The 23,490-nt window shown below is 39.5% G+C and overlaps 1 protein-coding gene across 2 annotated transcripts in view; it reads left to right on the forward strand.

Moving 5' to 3' along the window:
• The window catches only part of bcl11bb (BCL11 transcription factor B b), a 42,473-nt gene that overhangs the window by 7,768 nt on the left and 11,215 nt on the right, over positions 1–23,490 (forward strand). The window contains exon 2 of one of the 2 annotated variants that reach the window (XM_084737803.1): positions 4,368–4,748. In XM_084737803.1, the coding sequence (XP_084593929.1) occupies positions 4,368–4,748 (381 nt within the window). Of the gene's footprint in view, positions 1–4,364; positions 4,749–23,490 lie in introns of both variants that reach the window. The other variant, XM_084737802.1, reaches the window with a different exon arrangement.

The raw sequence follows: 23,490 nt of genomic DNA on the forward strand, positions 1-23,490 counted from the left end.
TGGATATGGATCTGATAATAATAGTCGTAGTGGCTCCTGAATTAATCAGTAATTGATCATGAAGTCTATGAAATGCCAGAAAATTGTGAAAAATGCTCATCATAATTTCCCAGAGCCCAAAGAGACATTCAGAGACGTCCTCATATTGCTTCTTTCGTCCAACCAACAGTCCAAAACCCAAACACATTTATCATCATAAACGACAAAGACAAGCAGCAAATCCTTACATTTCAGAAGCTGGTACCAGGATGTGTTTGATATTTTTGCTTGAAAACAGACTGAAACAATTAATCTATAATCAAATTAGTAAAACTTTTCATCCTCTGCAATGTGAAACAGTAGATTTAAGAATGAACTGGACCCATCTTGTTGTTAACACACCCCACTGAGCATTTTTCTATTGAAAAGATATTTTAAAAAGTAACTGTAGTTCAGAATAGGTATTTGAAGACACCGATTAACATTTAGACCATATTTTACCTGGATTTGCAACAGTGACATTTTTCTGTCTCTACAATGAGCAAATAACAGATTAAAAATAATCTGGATCTTTACTACATCCAAATTGATCAGTTGAAAGACAGAAAAAAAATCCCCATGCAGGACTCAAACACTAGCTGCCTGGATAAAAGGCCTGTGTGAAGGGGACAGTTCTCCCCTAAATAAAAAAAACAACATTTTTTTCTCTTACATGTAGTGCTATGTATCCACCTAGATTGTTTTGGTGTGAGCTGCAGAGTTTTGGAGATACTGGAGAGACGTCTGCCTTCTCTCAAATGTAATGGAACTTGATGGCTTGGTTGTGACGCTCAAAGCAACAAAAAAATAAATTTGGAAAAAACCCTCAGCAATGTCTCTTTGCAGAAATCAGGATCTATTTTCTCAAGATAATCCACAGACCTTGTTGTGAGCAGTTCGATATAGGAACTACTTTCTTTCTGGAGTAGAATCCACTGGAACTACTTTCTGTCTAATCAAAGAAAGTAGCTCCTTCTATCTCGTTCTATTATATTCAAGAGACAGACAGAGGCAGACATCTGCAAAACACTGCAACTTAGACTTCACAATGGATAAGTAGCACTTCAAGCCAGAATAAAACTGCATATTTTTGATTTTGGGGTTTAAATGCATTGAAATTACATCTTTGTGTGGACCAGATTTCTCCAACTTTGATGACTTTGGGAGAAATACCATTACACTAATCAACATTGTCTCTCTTTCTCCCTACAGCTTGAACAAATTATCAAAATGATTAAAGGCATAATATGCAACATTTTCCTAAAAAAAATGTATAGACTCATATAAACATAATCCCTTTCCATGTCTGTATCTGCAGAGATCCTGCCTTCTGCTTGTAATTCCTTATTTTCTCATTATTTTGGTGTGGACACTTTACCAACCCAAAATGTCGTTTTTTTGGCGTCCTGGGATGTTCTGGTGCATTTTTGACAGTTTCAAACAAATCCTTCTGTTTCTACCTGTAAACAAATGTGTTGTGACACATGAACCGCATTTTAGCTAGTTGAAAAAAAGGCGAAAAGAAATCTTAGAATTTCAGGCCGAATATCAACCAGTTTCAAAGTTGAAATCCCGGTTGGTGCTCGCTGGGATTTGTCTTGCAGGAGGCGTGTCGTCCCGCTGACTTGATGCGACACACGAAGATCTAGATCTTTTGCCACCTGTCTCATTTTCGACGTCAGAAACGAGAGCACGCCATATTGTTAGCAGAGCTTTCCTTTGCGGTCCTACTTATTATATGCGTTGCACATATGCACGCATGCATGCATGCGCACGGTTACACGGCGTTGTGTGAACGCTCTGGAACGCTGCTTCATGTGAATTATGGTCACAAGCTGTGAACTGTAGGTAAATATGTGTTTGTGTTCCTTCTTTGCCGCCAAAGATTATGAGATGGAAATTATTTGGCAGGCGTCCAGGAACCCATCTCCATTTAGAGAAAAGATATTTGGCATCGGATCATCACTCCAGGGCGAAGTGAGTGGACTGGAACGCGCGTGTGTGTGCGTGTGTGTGTGGGTGGAGGGTGGTTGGGTGGCTGAGTAGAGGGGGGGTGATTCACAGTTGCAAAGAAATATTTGAAATAATAAAAAATTGGGTACAAATGTGTCACTCTGAGCCGAGTTTAATGGTTATGACTGGGAATTTAGAGGAGCAACGCCTCCCTGACAGTTTGAGATGGGTGATAAGAGAGTTTAGGATCTCTGCTCTGATAACTGCACACACACACCAGCACACACCCTCTTTGTCTAATCTTTGCAATTATTAGGGTGTCATGTTTGGAGAAAAAGAGAGAAGAAAGGCAAATGGGAGGGGGTGGGTGCTGGAAGAGACAGGCAGGTGCTGCTATGCTCCTCTCCCAGGCATTAACACCTCTCCCTGGGTACCCGCTCAAGCAGACGCCCCGAGAGTCTCTGGAGCTTCAGGTTCTCTTCCGCAAGACACATCTTCATACTGGTACATCAGGGTAGTGTTTAAAAAAAAAGGAGGTTGTCCATGAGGGATTTATGTTAAGCTGAGGGACTCAGTCTCTGCCATAGGGGACGAGGAGGGGAAGAATGTGTAATGGTTATTAATGACCGTGTCGGATCTGTGAAGAATGAGATTTACTCTCTTAACAGGACCCCGGGTTTGGCTTTATAGATTTTCTGTCTGTGGAGAATACAGTGTTCGAACTCACCTGCTCCAAACACACTTAGACATATTTTTTTTTTCCCTCTCTTTCTCATTTTTCTCTTCCATGTCTTATTCTGTGATACACACAAACACAAACACGCACATACACACGCATTTCTGGTGGATGTGGCCTCCGCTACGCTACACTTTGTTCTGCACAAGCCGGGGCTCCCATGTGGTGAAGGCAGCCGTCTAGCTATGACAGCTCAGTGCAGCGAAGGCCCTCACCGGAAACCCAGCCTGCACTGTGAGATGAATAGCTTCCTGGCCACACACACACACACACACACACAAATAGAAGACACACACATATACATACAGTGTATGTGCTGGGTCCCACCCACGCAGATCTCTCACGGATAAGCTGCGCAGGTGTTTGTCTAGGCGAAGTAGCATTACAGGGGTGTTGTTTTATGCCATGAAAGTGACACAACTGTGAACGTAATGATCATCTCGTGTGGGAGGGGGAGATGGCTTTTTTCAGGTAATGTTATAAGGAATAACTCGACCTCACTTTGTGTTACTCTTACTTTTACTCTTCCTGTGTCTTTCTTTAAAGGTGCTGTATACAACATTTACTGCCTCTAGAGGTCGGAGAAGGGTAACGTTTAGCTGTGAGACGATACATGTCTTAACGAGGCGGCTGCCATTTTGGCTCTGGTTTCCAATGGAGACTCGTGAAACTCAGATCAAACTGTGAATCTACGTAGACAGTGGTGATCAACACTGTGTTACTACATTGCTCATTTCTAACTTAAAATATTTTCAGAAACATATTTTCATGTACTGTTCAACTGTTATATGAGAAATATTGTAACCGGGGTGTCACCATTTTGGCTCTGGTTTTCAACAGACTCCCGAAACTCAGATTAAACTGTGAAACTAAGCAGTGCTGGTTAAATATGGATCAGTGTTATATTACTACATTGCTTATTTCTTGCTTAAAATGTTATCAGAAACATATTTTAGTTTCTTGTTTAGTTGTAATACAGGATATATTGTAACCAGGTTGCTGCCATTTTGGCTCTGGTTTCCAGCGAAGACTCTCGAAACTCAGGTGAAACTGTCAAACTAGGCAGTGCTGATCAAATATTCTTCAAGATTATGTTACTTTATCTTCTATTTCTCGCTTGAAATGTTTTGAGAAACATATTTTGGTGTACTGTTTAGCTGTAATATGAGAAAGATTATGACAAGCTGGCTGCCATTTTGGCTCTGGTTTTCAACAGAGACTCCCGAAACTCAGATCAAACTGTCAAAGTAGGCAATGTTGATCAAAGATGGTTCAAGATTATGTTACCATATTGCTTATTTCTCGCCTAAAATGTCTTCAAAAACATATTTTAGTGTACTGTTTCGGTATAATATGAAAAAATTACTCATCAGGCCACCATGTTGAAAATGGACACGTGGAAGACAGAGAGGGATAGGCATGCATGAACAAGCATGGGCCACTGTCCCAGATAAAAAGAGAAGCTTGGATAACAACACATATACAGTGTGACTTCATTCTCTGCTCAGGATGCCATAACTCCACTATCTTTACATCGCAAATAGCTGTTTCCTGACACCTGTCGAGATGAACATTGCATACTGCACCTTTAACTCTTTCAAACAAAAAGAAATACAACTGATTTACATTTGTCACCCTCCTCTTCCCTTCTCTGCAGCAGAGGCCAATCATGACTCAGGGGCGGGTTCTCCGTCTCCGGAACCGTCCACTCCCAGCCCTCGGAGGTCGGGATCCGGGGAGCATGATCTGCTGACCTGCGGCCAGTGCCAGACCAACTTCCCTCTAGGTGATATCCTGGTTTTCATCGAGCACAAGCGCCGTCTGTGCCGGGGTCCCGGAAGCAGACCGGGGTCTTTCTCCAAGCCTGGGGAGACTGGCGGGGTCACGGGCATTACCATCTCTCCCAGGGCCAGGTCACTGGAGCTGGGGAGAGGTTCCATTCCGGTGGAGGTGGGCGTCCAGGTGACCCCCGGTGGAGAGGAGGACGTGGCGAGGAGGCTGACGCCGGCCAAGGGGATCTGCCCCAAACAGGAGAGAGGAGGTATGGAGACTGGAACACACTATATACATTTAAAGGAGGTTTTAAGGAGGGAGCTGGGAGTTCTCTTGTCAGAATAGGTGTACTTAAAAGGATAGTTTGGATTATTTGAAGTGGAGCTGCATGAAGTGCTTATCGGTAGTCAGTATATTACCTACAGTAGATGACGGTCGTCATGTGCCCAGTTTTTGAGAAGCAGAGAGGAGTACAAGCACAGAAGCTAAGAAATGAATTGCTGAGCAAAAAAAGGTCACCTAAAAAACTCAGCATCAGTTTAAGTATATGCTATAGCCTTTTCTGGCCAGGAACCATCGTAAATATCAGCCAAATAGCTCTCTCCCAAACCTAACCAAACTCCATTGGCAAAATCAGTAATTTAACTGTGCAGACAAAAGGTGTTGCTGGTTTACCGCTGCCTTGATCTGTTTCTTTTTGTGTTATTGTGTGACTATGATGTTTTTAAAGGATAGTTCAGATTCCCATAAGTCACACAGTAACACAAACAAACTAACAGCTCAAGGCAGCAGTAAACCAGTAACTCCTGTGTTGTGTAGGGCAAAATTGCTCATTTTGCCTATGGAATTTGGTTGGTTTAAAAGAGCCATATTTGGCTTGTATAACTGTGGTTTCCTGTCAGAAAATGCTGTCTGACAGTAAAGTAAGGTGGTGAAAATATTCTAAATATAACATATACTTAAACCGATATTGATTTTTTTTTACATGGACCTTTTTTAACTGGCTAAAATGCCTTTTGTTGCTGACCCTGTCCACAGCGGTACACTGCTTTGCTTCCATGCTGCAACTCCTCTCTGCTTCTGACGTTCGATAAGTACCTCATACAACCCTACATCAAATAATCCCAACTATGCCTTTAAATGTCTTAAATACACACATAGGTGCAAAACACATACGCACATGCACACATCCCTCACCTGTCCAAGACAGATAGCTCTCTTTAAAGAATCCCAGCTGCTTGTTATTTTGACAGTGGCCTTCAGGAGGGATTAATGTAGTCTGGGATGATTTCATTAGAGTGAGTGAGAGCTGCACTGTATGTCTATTCTGCTCAGTAAAAGTAAAACATCACACACAAAAATCACACACACACCAAACAAACACACACTGGCAGGCCTGAAGGACTTCTTCAGCTGAAACCAATTGTGAAAGGCGAGGAAGAAGGTGATAGAGGAGCCGCCCCTAGTGTGTGTATGTGTGTGTGTTTGTGTTTTTTTTTTTTTTTTGGCTTGTGTGAGTGCACGTCACGTGTCTGAGCGTTTGTGAAGAAATCCTGCAGCATATAAAAAAAAGAGGTTAAGGAAGCTGATTAAAATTCATCTGTGTGCGTGGTGAGGAGAAGGGGATTAATAAAGCAGCAAGGCCGTTCATCTGGCTATGGGTGAGGGGTGTGTGAGGGGGGTGGGAGGCCTGTAGACTGCCAGCGCTGCAGGGAAACCAGTTCAAAGTTATCAGAGGAGACAGTCACCATCACACCCAAGAGCTGGGAAGGCTATCCAGGATTACACCGACTCCAGTAGACTAAGAGAGACTTGGTTAGAGGAGGGAGACGGCTGTATTGTGGAAGTTAGCAGCCAAGAATTGCATGCAAAAAGATTACACAGTTCACACAGAAACTGGTCACCACAGTGTCTTAAACCAGTATGTTATGGAAAGGCTGGGTTGCACTAAACAAAGATTAATTTAATCAGAGTTTAGAAGAGTCATATTGTTAACTCAATTGGAATGAGTCTTCCTCTTAACTTCGAGGAACTTATTTTTCTCAATCTATCTCAAAAAGGCCATTTTTGAAAGTTTTGAAAACTACGATTTAATCAGGTTTAAAAATTTATACTTGTTGGTGCTACTATTTTGATAGTTAATCAGTTGAAGTACTTTCCTCAGAAAAAGAAGGTCAAAATTCTCTGATCACAGCCTCTTGAACGTGAATATTTTCTGGTTTCTCTGGTCCTCTATGACGTTTAAATTAACATCTTTGGTTTGTGGACAAAACAAGACATTTGAGTGCATCATCGTGGGAAACATTTGAGAAACATTTTCTGACATCTTATGGACAAAAAAAAAAAAGATTAATCGAGAAGATAATCCAAAGATTAATTGACACTGAAAATAATTATTAGTTGGAACCCTACACAACTGTCAACACACATTCAAATATTCAAATACTGAGTGGTTATACTGGTTTATAATATATTTACACAAGCAAATGTGGACGAGGAGATTAAAAGATGGAAATGCAGATTTAGTGTAGATGTCCTGCCAGCAAGCTGCAGTTGTTCCTGTTCACTGCAGGTGCAGATTTTATTTGTATTATTACATTTGAGCTGTAAAAATCCATAGTTCATACAAAAATGGTGTATTATGAGAGTGTTTAGATTTAGATCTGTACACATATGCATTAAGCTTTTACTGCTGGATTCTTCAAGATTAAGCTGGTCTGGGAAATACTGCAAAATGCAATAAGTTTCTTGGCCACGGATTGCAGATTTGCACATTTTGTTGATTTCAGAATCAAAGCTGGAGGGGGAGACATCTTTTGTCATCACTGCAGAGATCGTGTGCACACATGCACAGTTCCTGTGTGTGGCCAGCAGCTGTGTGTGGTCACCATCTTTTGCAAGTGGGAAAAATTTATTGAATCACAAACAACATGTGACAGCACAGTTTTAGATGTCACAGCTAATAAAAAATAAACAATGCAACTATGTAGAAATTCTTGCTTAAAAATAAAAATAGGTGAAAGAAAAAATGTATCTGATTTAATTAGAAAAAGTTGTGACAGCCCACTTTTTTCAAATTATTTTGGCTATTTGTCAGTTTTTTTCTGTTATGCTTTAGAAATTTAATGAGCATTAACCCCCACCTAGAAGCCCCTGCGAAAAAAAAAAACAAAAAAAACATGAACTCACGTTGGAGATGATGCAATGAAAAAGATTTTTACATGGCATCTTGTCTGTGAGGTGGTCAGAGGGAAAACATTTAGGCAGTTCAGTGAATCAGGCTGTTAGAGCAGCAGTCAGTTAGTCACTCACACAGACAGAAAGAGAGACAGACAGACAGTCTTATCACTAAGAGAACAGGACATGAAAGCACTCGAAGCCCCAAATGAAAGAGAGGAGGAGAGCTTTGTTCAACACATTAGATTGCCACTCAAGGCAGTCTCAAGTTTCAACCAAATTAGATTACATTATTAGGTCTAATTAAGTCCAATGTGTTCGCAGCACACACGCTCAGACACACACACACACACACACACACACACACACACACACACACACACACACACACACACACACACACACACAGGGGAATATCATCGCATTTGCTTCCACGTAGTATTGAGGAATGTGCAGTTGAATTACTTGCAGCACAGGTGTTGAAAAAAGAAAATGAGAAAATGTACCAAACTTAAAGGACCAATATGTAAAACCCTTGCCTTCAAAATTGAGTACTGCAGTTTAAATAGCAAGTTGGAGCAACAGATTTTATATTAGATAATTTAATATATAATCTACGGTTGAAGCGAGTTGTTTCCCCCACAGCTCCTCTTTCCAAGACTCGAAGCTCAGGCAAGTTGCCTGCAGGGACACTGAACTTACACAAGCTCAACACGAATGCAACATTATACTGTGACAATGACAAGTGACAACAAGTCCTACACTGGAAGCTGATCAACTATCAACTGTCTGTTATCCTAAAAGCAGAAGTCCACTTCTCTGAAAATACTCACACTGGAGTAGTAGGTCAGTGACTGCCTGCCAGACTCCATTAAGATACTACTCATTTTAAACCATTATAAAGACCTGCTGCTTCTAAAAGATTATTAATGATTTCCTACGACTCGTAAACAGACACTAACTCTTTCAGCATTAATTTTAACTCTAATAAGCATGAAATGAGCAGACTTAAACAGATGTTCCAGACTTATATGGAAGATTCGAAGGAGAACGTACTGACAATACCTGCAAGATGATCAGCTTTTTATAACTGTCAGTTGTCTGTCGATGTAAAGTTCAGCTTGTTATCCTGAAAACAGAAGCCCACTGCTCTGAAAATACACACTCTGGAGTTCGAATTCAGTGACTGCCAGCTTTACTGCCTGCCAGACCCCATAAATACTATACTCAATTTAATCGTCATAAATATCTTCTCCATCTAAAAGATTATTAATGATTTCTTCTGACTCATAAACAGACGCTAACTCATACGGCGAACATTCGGCATTAATTGTAATTTTAATAAACGTGAAACAGGCAAACTTAAACAATCATTACGGACCGGAGTGGAAATGTCATGCTGGCTGTAGCATTGTTGTCAGAGAAAACAGTATTTCTACTTAGTATGTTTCCTTAACCTCTGATGGCAGTTTTATGATTTACAGCAAATATATTACATATTTCTCCTTTAAAACAAACCTGCACACACACGAGTACAGAAACGTACGTACCCATAATGTTTTCTTGCGTGCATGAAATACCTGTGTGCATAACTCTTAACCCTCTCCTCTCCTGGATTGTTGTTTTTTTTTTCACCTGGTTGTGTTTTATAACATCCTGTCTGGCCTCTTTGTCTGTCAGCTTGCCTGCTTAAACTGCAAACATGCTGCAAGGCTAGCAGATTCAACCCCAAAAGGTGCAAACACACTCACATAAACACACACATCCACATGCTCTCGTACACACACACACACACACACACATGCGGCGTAGATGAAAAATGGCCCTTCTGTGCCCTATTTTATTTTCCTTGAGTTTCTCTTGCTGATGCATGCATGCTCCGTGTGTGTGTGTGTGTGTGTGTGTGTGTGTGGGGGGTGGGGGGGGTGGGGGGGGTCTGTCAGGGTATGTTAATATGTGTGTGCGAATTTGTGTATGTGTACATGTGTGTGCAGTGTCTGTGAAGAATGATGCGTGTCACCAGGCAAGCGAGAGGTTGTCGCTAGGGGAGCGTTACCATGCTAAGACGACCCTGGCCCTGCTTTGAACCCCTCCCAGGACGGCTGCCGGGCCCCCTCGGAGCACTTAAACACATCTAGTACATAAGGGCAAAGTCGGATCATGACAACATCTCTCTCTCTCTCTCTGTCTGTCTGTCTGTCTCTTTCCTTCTCACTCACTCACAAACAAAGTGTATAGAGATCACACAGTAAATATTTCATGAGACTGTGTGAACGACAGCGACATCCTCAAACATCTCTCTCTGTTTCTCTCGCCGTCCACCTCTGAGCTCCCTGCTGCTGTCACTTTTGTGAGCATATCAAGATATTAAGATGAGACCACATTAGAGCTGTAATGATTAGTTGGTTATTGATTAGTCTATTGAAAGAAAATTAGTTGTCTAAAGGGTCAGATGTAGAAAAATACATATGTATATGTACAGATATCTTCAAGCTCCCACATGAAGATGAGGAAAGAGTAAAACATTGGATGGAAAGATCAGAAGGTGGCAATAATAAAATAAAGAGACAGTATTATTTTCAAAGCTTTCCCAATATATTTGTTTTTTCAAGCCCATCATTTTGTGGAACGTGGCCAGAAATGAATCTAAATCAGTGTGTTAAATATGACAGCCTGGTAGATAAGATGTTACCTGCTTCAGGGACGGCAAGTGGACCTGTGTGAAATAGAAACTGAAGAAAGCGACAGCTCTTTCTGCATCTGCTTGCTCTAAGACTTTGGAATTTTAGCTCTTGTAAATTTCCAACCAGCTACAACTTATATTTTTTTTAATTAGATGATCCAAAGCTTCTTAAATTTAAGGATTTGCGGCTTTTCTTTGTCATTTGTGATAGTAAAAGTCTTTGTTTGTTGGACAAAAGAAGCAAGACATCACTTTGGCCTGTAGGAAATTGTAATGAACATTTTTGTACATCTTTTTTTTTTTTTTACATTTTATGGCTTATACGATTAATCGATCATGAAAATAATTATTAGTTGAAGCTCTAGAACAGTGGTTTTCAACTTTATCAAGTCACGACCCTCCAGAATAATCAGGTTGGTGATCACGACCTCGTTAAAATCTATTCTGAGGTAAATTATATCACAAGTACAGCCGATGTCAAAACAATTAAAAAATGTGGCTATCATTTCCCATCATGCCTTGACTGAGTGGTTTGTCATTTCATGTTACAGAATAGTATTTTTGTAGTTTAGGTTGGTAATTGTTTTTTTTTTTTGCTTGTTAAAAGTTTTAACTCTTTGTGAGGTGGCTGTTAATTTCATGTTGCATTTTGTATATTTTTGAGTGTCTGAACCTTACATTTGAACATTTGAATGTCTTTAAGGGGCTGACATCGCTGAGAGATGCTTCTGGGCTCTCATTCCGTGCTGTTGGCCACAATGTGTCATTTGTGTTTTTTTTGGTTTTTTCTCCGCAGCCATCTGGCGATCCCCAGACATTAACTTGCGACCCCCTTGGGGGGTCCTGACCCCTTGGTTGAGAAACACTTCCCCAGACCATATAAGATTTTGCACCAGTTCATCGTTTCTCTTTCTTTTTCTCCCCTTTTTTTTGGGGTGAGAAGCTGCGTGCAAGATCAATGAGATACCGATACTGCTGCTCTTAACTGAACCTAAATGGACTTAATTTAAATGAGACATCCGCCACTTTAGAACGGTCACACCTGCACATGCAACATTTTTGTGGGTGTGAAAGTGTGTGAAAGTTTGCAGGAACCAATCTGTTTTTTTGTTTTTTTTGCCTGAAATGACTAATTGTGGTTTCTGGATGAAAATCTGAGGTGGAACCTGCAAAGCGTACTAAAAGTGACAATGACCTTTGTGCCTGAAGAGGTCAAATATGCACTGTTCAACACTTGTTTCACCACTGTTCCTAAATAACTGTGACATTCCAGTTCTCCACACTTCACCACCGGTGTGGATTTGAAGGTGTCTTCTCTTCTTCCCTCTCTCCATTTCTCCCCCAATCTTTTTTTTTTTTTCTTTTTGCCCCACCACCCAATGCTCCTTTAATCACCTGGCTTGCTCTCATTTCCATATTAAATAGGCTTTAATCATGAAAAGCAATCAGGCTTTTGCATATTCATACCTTCCCCTGTACGCCGGCTTCCCTGTCTCGCTCCAGTGCCAAGCAGCCAGTAATCAGTAGGCAGGCGGCGTAATGCCATAGCCCCGGCCCATCGCATGAAAACACACACACTGTGTGAGTTAGAAATAACTTCACATGCTACTTACGCATTATCTCTACTCCGAGAGGGAGGGAAGGAGAGATAGAGGGAGAGGGAGAAGGGTAAGAGATAAAAAAAGAAAGATGGCGAGACTGATCCCTGATTTGAGCTGCGAATATTTGTACAGAGGCTCAAGGAAAAGTCGATTTGCATAATGACTTTGTAGTTTTGCATTAATCACATTTGCATATGAAAATGCGTTAATTACTCCTGATGATTTTTTTTAAAACTTGCTTCATTTGATGTCCAAGCTCTGGGGTTGTGATTAGGGGTTACATGGTGGCAGTTGTGTAGGTGGTGTGTGTGCGCACTCATGTGTGTGTTCATGCTTTTGCATTTCTGCTGCAGCCTGTGTGTGTTTATGTGCTCTTACATGAGTGTTTTGAATGCTTGCCAGGGAATTTATCTTGTGTCTGCTGTCGGGCATGTGTGTCTCTTTTCATTTTCTCATTTGTGTGTGTGTGTGTGTGTGTGTGTGTGTGTGCGTGTCTCCCAGTTTCTGTGAGTGGCAAATATTTCCTTATTCCACTGTGGGAAAAAAGAGTACACCCCTTCCTCCATTTAAATACACAACATTTTTTGAATAACATGAACACACACGTGTCATGATACAGTATCTCACTCTCATGTGTTACCTTTTTGCACTTTCACGCTGCAAGAAAGGAAAAGAAAAACAGAAAGTGAGAGGAAGATGAAATGATGTGAGAGGTATTTAAGATAAGAATATGTTTCATAATGTCAACATTATACAGATTATTGGACTTTATAGACCAGGCCTACCCAATTAACTTTTTAGAAGGGCCAGATTACAAAAAAGGAAAGTGCCAAGGGACCAGATGTTTACATTTCCCATGTCTGACCTGTAAAGTTAGGAATTTAAATATGTAAAGTATTTTTCCTCCACTCTATTAGTTTTCACAATTGGAAAAAACCATTATGTACAAAGGTACAGGAAAAAACAATGCACCTTTGTAATGCTTTGTAATAAAGTAGCTTGTTGTTTTAATAAACACAAAGTGTCTCTGTGCTTAACAACAGACATAACCACTGAACTGGCTCATTAGCCCACTAATAAAATGATGATCTTCTAATAAACAACATAAACACCCATAAACTTAGAATGCTAGCAGGTTATTTAAATAAAAACATGATGACATGATTTTTAAAAATATTTAAAAATGATCAAAGGGCCAGATTGAGGTTGTTAAAAGACAGTATTTGGCCCACGTGCCGCCAGTTGAATAACCTTGTTACAGACAATACCACTGTAATTTAACAGATGATGCTCCTTTTAGACATTTGTATTTTAATGCTTATTCTTACAGATATGCACACAAGCCAGGCTGAATTTTGTTTTTGGAACATTTCTATGCCGTTTTGAAAAGATTATACAAAATCCAACATACATCCAGTAATCCCAGAGCAATTATTCCCTTTTTATGCATTTTAGGGGTGTTATGATATACCAGTCATGGCAATAATGGTGATTTTTAAAGAATGAAATACTGATATAATGTTAATAATACACATATGATAATACTGTTTAATAATACAGCAAATCTTCAACATGCTGTATGCTCTCATGTATCTGTTGTTTATCAGTTCATCTGGAGACCTATTCACTGCAAGTGAAGTGATAAGTGTAATCGCACTTTTGGTTCGCTTTTGTATGTTATTGTTAGAGACTACACTCATATTTTGCATGTAATTCATTTGCAAAAAAAGAGACAAAACACACAGTAAACAAAGTTAAAGATTAATTTGAATGATAGCATTGTTTTTCTCAAAATGTCCCATAGATAAAGCAATAATATTGTTATGGTGAATTGTTTTGGTCATGGTAATCGTATAGTGAAAATCTGATTTTGTGACAGCTGTAATGCATTTTCTTTTTGTGTGTTTGTATGCATATAATTGCATGTGATTTTGCAGCATGTGCTGCATGTGACACGCTCTGCATAAGCAAACATACAACACAGTCATCCCTGCACGGCCCCTCATAGCCTCTGGTTGAATCTAAAAGGGGATAACTCCATTAAAATAACTTTATTTGTCACTGTTATTTCTACACTTCAATTGAGTGGAATCAACTAATCATTTCTCATTAACTTAGCATACATGTATATACAAGTTTTATTTAGTCGAGTTAATTACTTGTAAAATTTGTAGCATTTATTTCCAGAATATATAGATGAGTTCTTCAAACTTTAAACTTTAAAGTTTTTTTGACTTGAAAATGCTTGAATGAATGTACTGTACAGAGCTCAATCAACTCATTAAATTAAGTTTTGGCATATTAGCAGACTTCCAGGCATGCATCATTTGAAAATTAAAACTCTGACCCTTTATTTTTTCATTTGAAGAAAATTTGGTCCAAATTTGGCTTGCTTTTACAATAAGTAAAGTGTGACTAAGAGTTATTGATTTAACCTAACATCTTGAGCTTACTGAACATGGTATTTCAAGTACAACTGTGTCATTATCAGGTTTAATTGACCACAGACACGAGTTTCTTTTGAATCATTTCAGCAAAAGAAAGATTTTGCCTTAGCTTAAATTAAAATGAAAATAATTTAATAATTTCCATTTGCAGTCATTAAGTCACCATTTGCATGTGCACCTTTGTGTTCACGTAGACATCTGTGTGTGTGTGTGTGTGTGTGTGTGTGTGTGTGTGTGTGTGTGTGTGTGTGTACAATTACAGTATACGTGTTCCTGCCTGTGTATGGGCCCCGAGAGTTGTTGGCTCATAACACTGCGCCTCAGACAGGACCACCCCAGGGGCCGTCTGACTCTGCTTGTGTGTGTCTGTCTGCTACATCCAGCAGGGTCAACTAGGTCTATAAGAGAGCTGCTAAAATGGCACAGCTGCACGTGCACTCTGCCACCTGACACACACACACACGCACACACACACACACACACACACACACACACACACACACATGCACACACACCAACAGATAGAAATGAACATTCAAACATTTATGCAGAAAAACTGCAAGATAAGAACCACACACATGAAACATGTGTGCATGCAGGAATGCATACAATGACTCCCATCTCACATTAAGGCCTGCATCTCCCACCAAACACTCATGCACACACCGACACACGCACTCACACACACACACGCACAGCTTAAAGGCTCCCACATGAAGGCATCAAACGCTCCACAGCCAGCTTTATGGCACTCATATGGCAGCAGATTTGATATTTTCCTACCACAGCGGGGGAATAAAACTCGCCACTAATTTGGACTGCGAGCGCCACCGCTAACTTTCAGCATGTGCCGACTGACTGTGTCTTCCAGATGTGTGGACTCTTTGCTCCTTAACAGCCTTACTTAAGAGGCATTAGAAACCTCACACCCCGTCCCTGCTACGCATGGAGAGTGATGATGGCGCTTTGGTATTCAACACAAACACGCTGCTGCTTTGTGTGGAGCTCTGAGTGAAGTGCTGATGTGAACTTCATGGTCTCGCTGCTACGGGCCATAAGTTGTCTTGTGTCAGTGGGAATCTGCGAATGTGTTTATGTTCTTTGCATAAATAGCTATAATCAAGGTAATTTGACAGCTGCACTGTAGTTATTCAAGCTGACTTTTGATAACAGGTGTGCTTTCATCACTGCTGAGTAATGTTGTAAAATTTATAAAGAACCTACTATAATTACAGTATAAGTACACATGTGTATGTACACTTTCAAATACACACACATGTGAGACCCTAAAGGGGAAACTCTAAAAAAACATTTGTTTTTTAAAAAAGTTCAATAAAAAAGTTAAGCTGACTGAATTTGATAGGACAGGTTAAGGTAATTTGTAATGATTAAAAGCAAATAAACTTTTCCAGTCAAATAAAGTTGATTTTAATTCACTTGTAATTGAGAAAACATGTACAATATGCTTGAGATGTTTAAGTCCAATTAACAACTGTTCCACCAGATTGATGAACATTACAAATAAATTTGATTTCTTTTTACATTTTCTCCATTTGAAGCTTCAAACTATAAAAAGAAGAGCCTCAGGGGAGTTATAACTCTCAAACAATGCATACTGGGAAGTTTGCTCATAAGCTGATCATGTTTCTTAAGAAACATAATTTAATGAGTTGATTTAACTCTGAACAATACATTCATTCAACTTATAATTTTAAGTCAAAAGGCTTGAAGTAAGAAGGACTAATAAGTTCTGAAATAAATGTTGGAGATTTTATGTTTAATCAATCTGAATGAATAAATCAATGAATAAAATTAGCATATTTACATTATTGTTATATTTACACTAATCATCATTTTAATAAAGAAACATATGTGCACTAGTACAACTGATATATTTTCACTTATAAGAACAGGACTTTAATATTTGATTTAATGATTGAAGCCTGAGTCTTATGATGGCTCCTTTGGTGGGTATAATTCTAGCAGTGGTTGGTGCAACTGTAACAGTGGAAAAAAAAAAAAAGGTTGCATTAACCAGCCTTTTTCTATATTTGCATAAGACAAGGCAACTATTCCAGTGTTAACTCAATTTTAATTATTTGAACTGAGTTCAAGTAAAAATTATTTGGATTTAGTAAAAGCAATTTTATGTTTAAATTTCAGAAAATATGTTCATTTTCAAAAAAGCGTGTCATCTCAAACAAACAAGCTGCACTGGGCCATTTGACTGACCTGATCTTGCAGCCATGATAAAATCTCATATGCTATCTAGCAACTCTTAATTTTAACCAAAAACTAACTTCCATACCTCAAAATCATTATTTTGTTGGAAAGTTCTGTCGAGTTAAAATGATCTGGCTCCTGATCCACAGACAGAAAGAAAATCCTTCTGAGCATGTGCAGAATAAGTGTCATCGCTCTAGCTCGTTTCTCCTGTTACAGTTGTCCCCGGTCTCCCCTATACCTTTCTCCCGCTTTGGAAACACTCCATAGAGAAATCTTGAAATCCTCATGATGGACATGCAGATAAAATGTGTGTGTGTGTGTGTTCAGCTATTGTGCGGTCTGCCAGACATTAGTGCATAACATATAATATGTGCCTTTCAGGAGTAAATGGGCAGATTTTCTGACCGGGGCGTTCACTTGCGCTTTTCTATTGAAAAGTAGCGTAGTTTTTTGCTTTCCGGAGGAAAAGGGCTACCATTAGTATTTGCTGAAAAGGAAAAGAGATGGCGCTTGTTAGCCAGTCAGACAGGGGTAATCCTACTTGCTACACTGTTGTTGTTCCTTTCCTCTTATCTTATTAGCGTTCCACTCTGATTGGGCGGGATTGTGGGAGAAGAAAATGAGGAGACAGCGTTTATGGCCGTATTTTCCTTTTACAGGCTGCTTCAACCACAAGAGATATTGAAAGCCTTTCATGGTACACTTACGATTCCCCTTATTTCATCCACTTATTTGTCTCGAGCAATTACTCTGAGAGAGAACACTGGACGCAGACAAACACATGATGAACGTAAGCTGTCTTTATGTTGGTTTGTCACTTAAACATAAATCTGTGGTGTGTCAGGACCAATATCTAGTGCACACAGCATACTGCATATTGATACAACACTGATAAACAATATAGTATTCTCATCCACAGTAGCTATTACCTGTAAGCAGTAAATGTGTAATAAATTAGAAAAAGGCCTAAAGAAACGTTGAATTTATTTCCAATGTCATGTTGAAGGGTCTCATTTGATGGTTTGCCTTGTCTGGTGGAGGCATCTGTAAAATAAACATGAACGTAGAATTAGTAAGAAATCAGAAAAAAACAATGAGAAAAATTTTAAAGATATTCTTTCAGTACTGTGAGTAATATATGCAAAGGTAGAGGCAGAAATATCAGACAAATGTATTAAAACTTGGGTAAATGAAACCAAAAGTATTTGTGCAGTTAGATTTTGGGTGAACAGACATCTTAAAACCGTTCTTCTGGCTTTATTCTCTATAAATGCAAATATGTTTTTTTTTTAATTACTTGTATTGCTTTCACTTCAGCTCATAAAAGCTGGACCGCCATCTATGAAAAAAAAAGGGAGAAACATCTGCTCTGCTCTGTTTCTTGGATGAAAGAGGGCTTGCACTGTCATGTCCATAGATGGCATTGCAGACAGGGGAGTTAACTGCTCAAGGTTAAGGGGCTACACTCTCCCTGTATACTGGCGTAATTCATACTTTTCCAGAAAGCCCTCTTCTCTGTGTCTGTCTTCCCCTGAGCAGAACAGAGCAAGCCAAAATGAAATAAAGCCTAAGATGTTATCAGGGTGATTGGTGCCAGCGGAGCTTGTCTGGGCCTGTGGTCTGGCGGGGCAGCGCTGGCCTGTACCAGCGTTTGTATGTGTGTGAGCGAGTGTGGGTGTGAGTGTGTTTGTGTGTGTGTGTGTGTGTGTGTGTGTGTGTGTGTGTGTGTGTCCTAAAGGCACTGGATAGATGAAAGCTTTCTTTAACCATAAGCTATGCAGGAGCCGTGCCAGAAGCAGGAAATGTATCAGCGTGATAACAGCCAGAAAGGCAGAGAGAAAACGAAAAAGAGAAAGAAAGAAATGACAGAGAGACAGAGGGAGAGGCCACACGGAGCCCACAGGGGGAGGCCTGAGGCCAATGTCGGCCCCATCACACACACACACACACACACACACACACACACACACACACACACACTGTCACTTCATAAATATGTGTTGGGTGTGTATGTTGAGAGGTGCATCTCTGTACATGTCTGCATTTATGTGTGTGTATGGGCGTGTGGAGTATTAGAGATCGGATGTTTGAGACAGTTTGACACACCTGAGTATGTACAGGACCCATAACACAGAGGGAACAGAATTCACCCGGAGACATGACCGTTGCAACACAAATAATGTTGTGCCGCTGGCCTTCACTGGATCAGGACAGGACCTTATAGATGAGAGAGAGATGAAAAACACAAAGAGGATCTCATGTTGCCTTGTTGCACGTAAAAGCTGAAACTGATTATCTTGTATACGATGTGATCATTTTAGATTTTAGAAGAGAAAGTAAATGACAGTAAACAAATCTTCATCTACATCTTGTTTAAAAATGGTCATAAATAGTTTGAGGATCTCACATTTTGCATTGCATTAAAGTGGAACTTGAGCCTTAGCCTACTGTTGAAATGAAAGTTTTATTTAAACTAAAGCTTATTCACCTTCTGACCAAAAGCTAGATGAGAACATTGAGACATCCTAATGTGTGTACACTAATTATGAATCTACAGCCAGCAGTTGGCTATCTTAGCTTAGCACAAAGACTGGAAACTCATTTACTTACTTATTTGTACTGTACAAGTCAGCAAGAGGCCATGTATGCACTTCAGTTCTTGTATGGATTAAAAAAAGTGATATAAACTGTTAATTGACCTTTCCTTTTTGTTCTTTGCTCCAGTAAGTGTGGAGCCTTTCTCCCAAAAAAAACCAAACATTTTTTGAAGATGCTTAAAATATGTTTTGGGGACCTTTAAAAGCAAGCAATACACTAGCTAATTAGCTAACAGCAGCTAGCTAGCTAGCTTGTTGGATAGTGTTTTGCTAACATTAGCTAACTTCAATGTAGTATAGCGTATATGTCACTTTTACAAGTCCCCTAGCAACATCTTTTGCCCACCTTCAAAATTTGGTTTAATTTTCAACACAAGCAGACAGCATATCTAAGTAGCTATTGGAAACTTAGGAAGGGTGAATTAGCGAGCTTTAGCGTCACAGCCAGGTAGATTTTGTTACCTTTGGACAGAGCCAGGCTTGCTGTTTCCTTGTTTCCAGTCTTTGTGCTAAACTACACTAAGTTAACCAGCTCCTGGCTGTAGCCTCATATTTAACAAATATGGGAGTGGTATTGATCTTCTCATCAAACTTACTCACATGAAAGCGATGTATTCACATTCTTCCCAAAATGTTGAATCACTGGTTCAAGAGTCACAAGAATATCACATACCCACGTCCTGCTTTTCAACATGGGCTCCGAAACCTCTTTTTCAAGATGGTGCAGAGCACTTAAACAAAGAGAGCTAAACATCTCTGGTCCATTTTTATTTTTAACACTCTTCCCTTTTGTTACCTCCTTTTAGTAAGCTAACACTAATTAGATAGCTTGCAAATTGGCCTCAAATGATGCAACACTTCTGTGCTCTCTCCTATGATGCTCACAGCCTTTTGCTTTGTGTTCGAGCTTGAGGAAAAAGCACTGTATCCATTCTCTCACAGTCTTAAGTGGCCTGAAGTAATTGTGGAGTAATAGTGAATTAGATCATGAACGTTCAGGCTCTGTTTCCCAATCGCTGGAATGGACTGTACGCCATGTCTGAAGCATGTGAGGGGCAAATTTTATAGTGGGCTGATTGGGTTGGAAAGGCCTGTGTGCTTCATTCAGGGCCATGGTGGTATTTTCCTGTGGGCTGCTAGTTAAGTGGGACTGGCTGCTTGGCTCCAGTGGGCAAAAGCCAGCTGGGGACCATTATTACTGCAGAAAGAATATAGCACCCTGTCACAGGATGGTAGCCCGACATACTGAGTATGTATGTATGTATTCAAACACATGCATACATCACATACAGGGGCACAAAAGTACAATGTTTTCCCAGTTTTCTCTTGCTTCTGTTTTCTTATTCTCTGCCTCTTTGACAGTCACACACACACACACAGAGGTGAGGCGAACGTTTTTACAGAAGATGTAACATGTGACATATCACTGGAGAAGGTGCAGCCTTGCAGGAATTTGCACCTGCTTATCACAGGCTGAGATGAGCACTGTATCTCTATGTACAACTCTATGCTCTTGTTTAATTTAATTTAGATTCAAGAAAAAAAACCCTGTGAAATAATAACACAATATATTATATGCACTGTTTGTATAAAATGATTGATCCAATGAAAAATTTAATAAACCCACAAAACAGAATTCGCGTGTCACTCACATGTCAAAGTCAATTTCCTATTCACTGCCAGTGAATAGGAAATTGACTTTCTGGACAAAGTGAGAGTCCCCGAGGGGTATGACTGGAGCTCATTTGGATGTAAAACCTCGAACAAACATTGTGTGAGTCCACAAAGTCAGTCTCCCTTTCATTGTCAAAGCAGCTTGAGCTTTTTTGTCTTTTGATGCCATCACCTATCCAAACATTTTGGGTGTTTTCTTTCTTGTCTCTCCCGTCAGCAGGGATGTTTTTCACTGAAATATTTCGCTTTGTATTTATTCTATTTACAAATGGTGGTTTTATCCTTTAATTCAGTATGCTTGCCTTGCACCCCTAAACACTTAGGACATTAAGGAATTTAGTGGAATCAACTAATCTTTTCTCATTCATTTAATATAAATTTACTATTATTATTATTATTATTATTATTATTATTATTATTATTATTATTCAAGTTAATCAAACTTAACATTTCTAGTATTTTCTGTCAGAACTTATAAACACAAGTTCTTCTACCTTGAAATCTTTTCACTTGAAATGATGAGTTTAATGAATTTATTGTAGAGAGTTCAATCAACTCATTAAATTAAGTTGGTAAAGAAACATAATCAGCAGACAGCATGCGTTGTTTGAGAGTTAAAACTCTCCTGGGACCCTTCTTTTTCATAATAAAAAAAATGTGTGATTAAATTAGCTATGTGTCTGTAATATACTTAATGATAAGACATGGTTGCTTGTTTGTACATTAATAAAAACACTGCAAGCGTGTTTTATTAAGTACAACTTAACTAGTGTCATGTGTATTTGACTAGAAAAGTTAATTTGTTTGTTACTGTTTAAAAAAAAATCATCAACTCCTCTTTTCAAATTCAGTGAACTTTTAAGGCAGCGTATTTCAAGTAATTTGTGAATCATTAAGGAAAATGTAAAAATTGTTACAACTGCCCTCAGTCTCCCTAAATGTTGCTGAGCAGGTTCAGTATAAATGTGAACATGCATATTTTTTTTTATAAAATAAAGTTTATTTGACTAGAAAAATTGTTTCAAAATTGTTTCAACTTATGATTCCAAATTTAGTCCACTTAAAAATTTAAGGCAGCTTGGACCCTAATTTTTACAGTTTAGTTCTACCTAGAGATGACGCTTTTGGAGCCTTTTTTTTTCATTGTATGGTATTGTCTGAGTTCTCTGCTCTTGTGTCATGGTAACATACGTAGGCAATGGAATGAGAGATTAAAGTGGTTGTAATTCTAAATGAAAACGCAGGTGATAAAGAAAAAAGTGCAGTTCTTCCCATGTTTCCCATACTGTCTGTGATTCTCTTTTTCCTTACCCTTGCTGTCTTTTCCTTCCCTTTTTATTTTCCTTTTCTCTCACCACCCTCCCTCTCCTCCTTTCATTTCACCCCCATCTTGCTCCTCTATCTTCTCGCAACCACGAGCACGATTGAGTGTCATCCATTTGTCAGCGTCACATGATAGACAGCAGACCCCACAAGTGTGTGTGCACATACACCCCCAAAACACACACAAATACAGGCGCTGGGACCAGTTAGGAGCTGATGGCGATGAGTCAGGCTTAGAGAAATGCCACAGAGAGCTTAGCTAATGCACTTTATGGAGCTCCCTTTTTCTTTTCATTCTCTCTCCCTTTTTTTTTTTAGGTCTATAGCGCTCCCTCTTTCCCCCCCTTTCTTTGTCCTAGAAGCTGAGCCAAAAGTCATAGCTCTTTACTGACAGAGAGGTCTTTCCAGTTATTTTTCACAGCGCGTCCCCTGTGCCCTAGCTGGGATAGCTTGCCTCATGGCGGTAACGTGCTCCCTCAGTTGGGTCGTGCTACATGAGAGCCTCCTGCACTCATGCATTGTTGTACAGCTGCTCTCACTCAATGTGTGTGTGTGCGTGCCTGTGATCAAGTTGTTGGAGATACCTGATCCCTTTTATTGTTCATTTGACCCGCATCCCAGGAGGCATGAGGGTCAGGGTGGAGTACCCAGATACCTTGTACAGGTGCTTAGTGTGTACGTGAAAGAAAAGAAAGACAGGGAGAGAGAATATGCACTGGAACCAGATTTGTTCTACCAGCTTAAAAGAAATACTTCAATTGGTAACACACAAATCAATCACATTTTTTCAACAAGTTTCCAACAAGTTAGATAAACACAACTGCTTTAAGTGAGATGTACTTAAACTTAATAATCTGATCAAATCAACTCAAGTTAACTTTCAATTTTCCAACTCAAATATTTCCTTAGCAACCTAACTATGGTTTTACACATCTTAAGCTAGCTAATGCTGTTTTGCTGACAGATAACTTAAGATGTGACCCCATATCCTGCTTTTTAGAGTTAAAGAAGAAAGTTGGCCAAGGTTCCAAGTTTGCTCAACTGTTAGTGGAGCACAGAACAAAAGGGGTGGGACTTAGGAAGGGTTAATTGCTAACATTTGCATGACTTACTAGCAGCTGTTTTTTCAGTGAGTTTACAAAAACTTAAATGAAACAAATTCAGGTCAACCACAAATCTATACATAATACATTATTTGATCACAAAATATAATTTTGTCTCACATTATGGTGGATCAACTGCAGGGGAAAAAATTTGGAAGAAAAAACTAACTTTAAAGCTT

The sequence above is a fragment of the Lutjanus erythropterus genome, chromosome 15 (genome assembly GCF_056507025.1).
Source record: "Lutjanus erythropterus isolate fLutEry1 chromosome 15, fLutEry1.hap2, whole genome shotgun sequence".
Lineage (NCBI taxonomy): Eukaryota > Metazoa > Chordata > Actinopteri > Lutjaniformes > Lutjanidae > Lutjanus > Lutjanus erythropterus.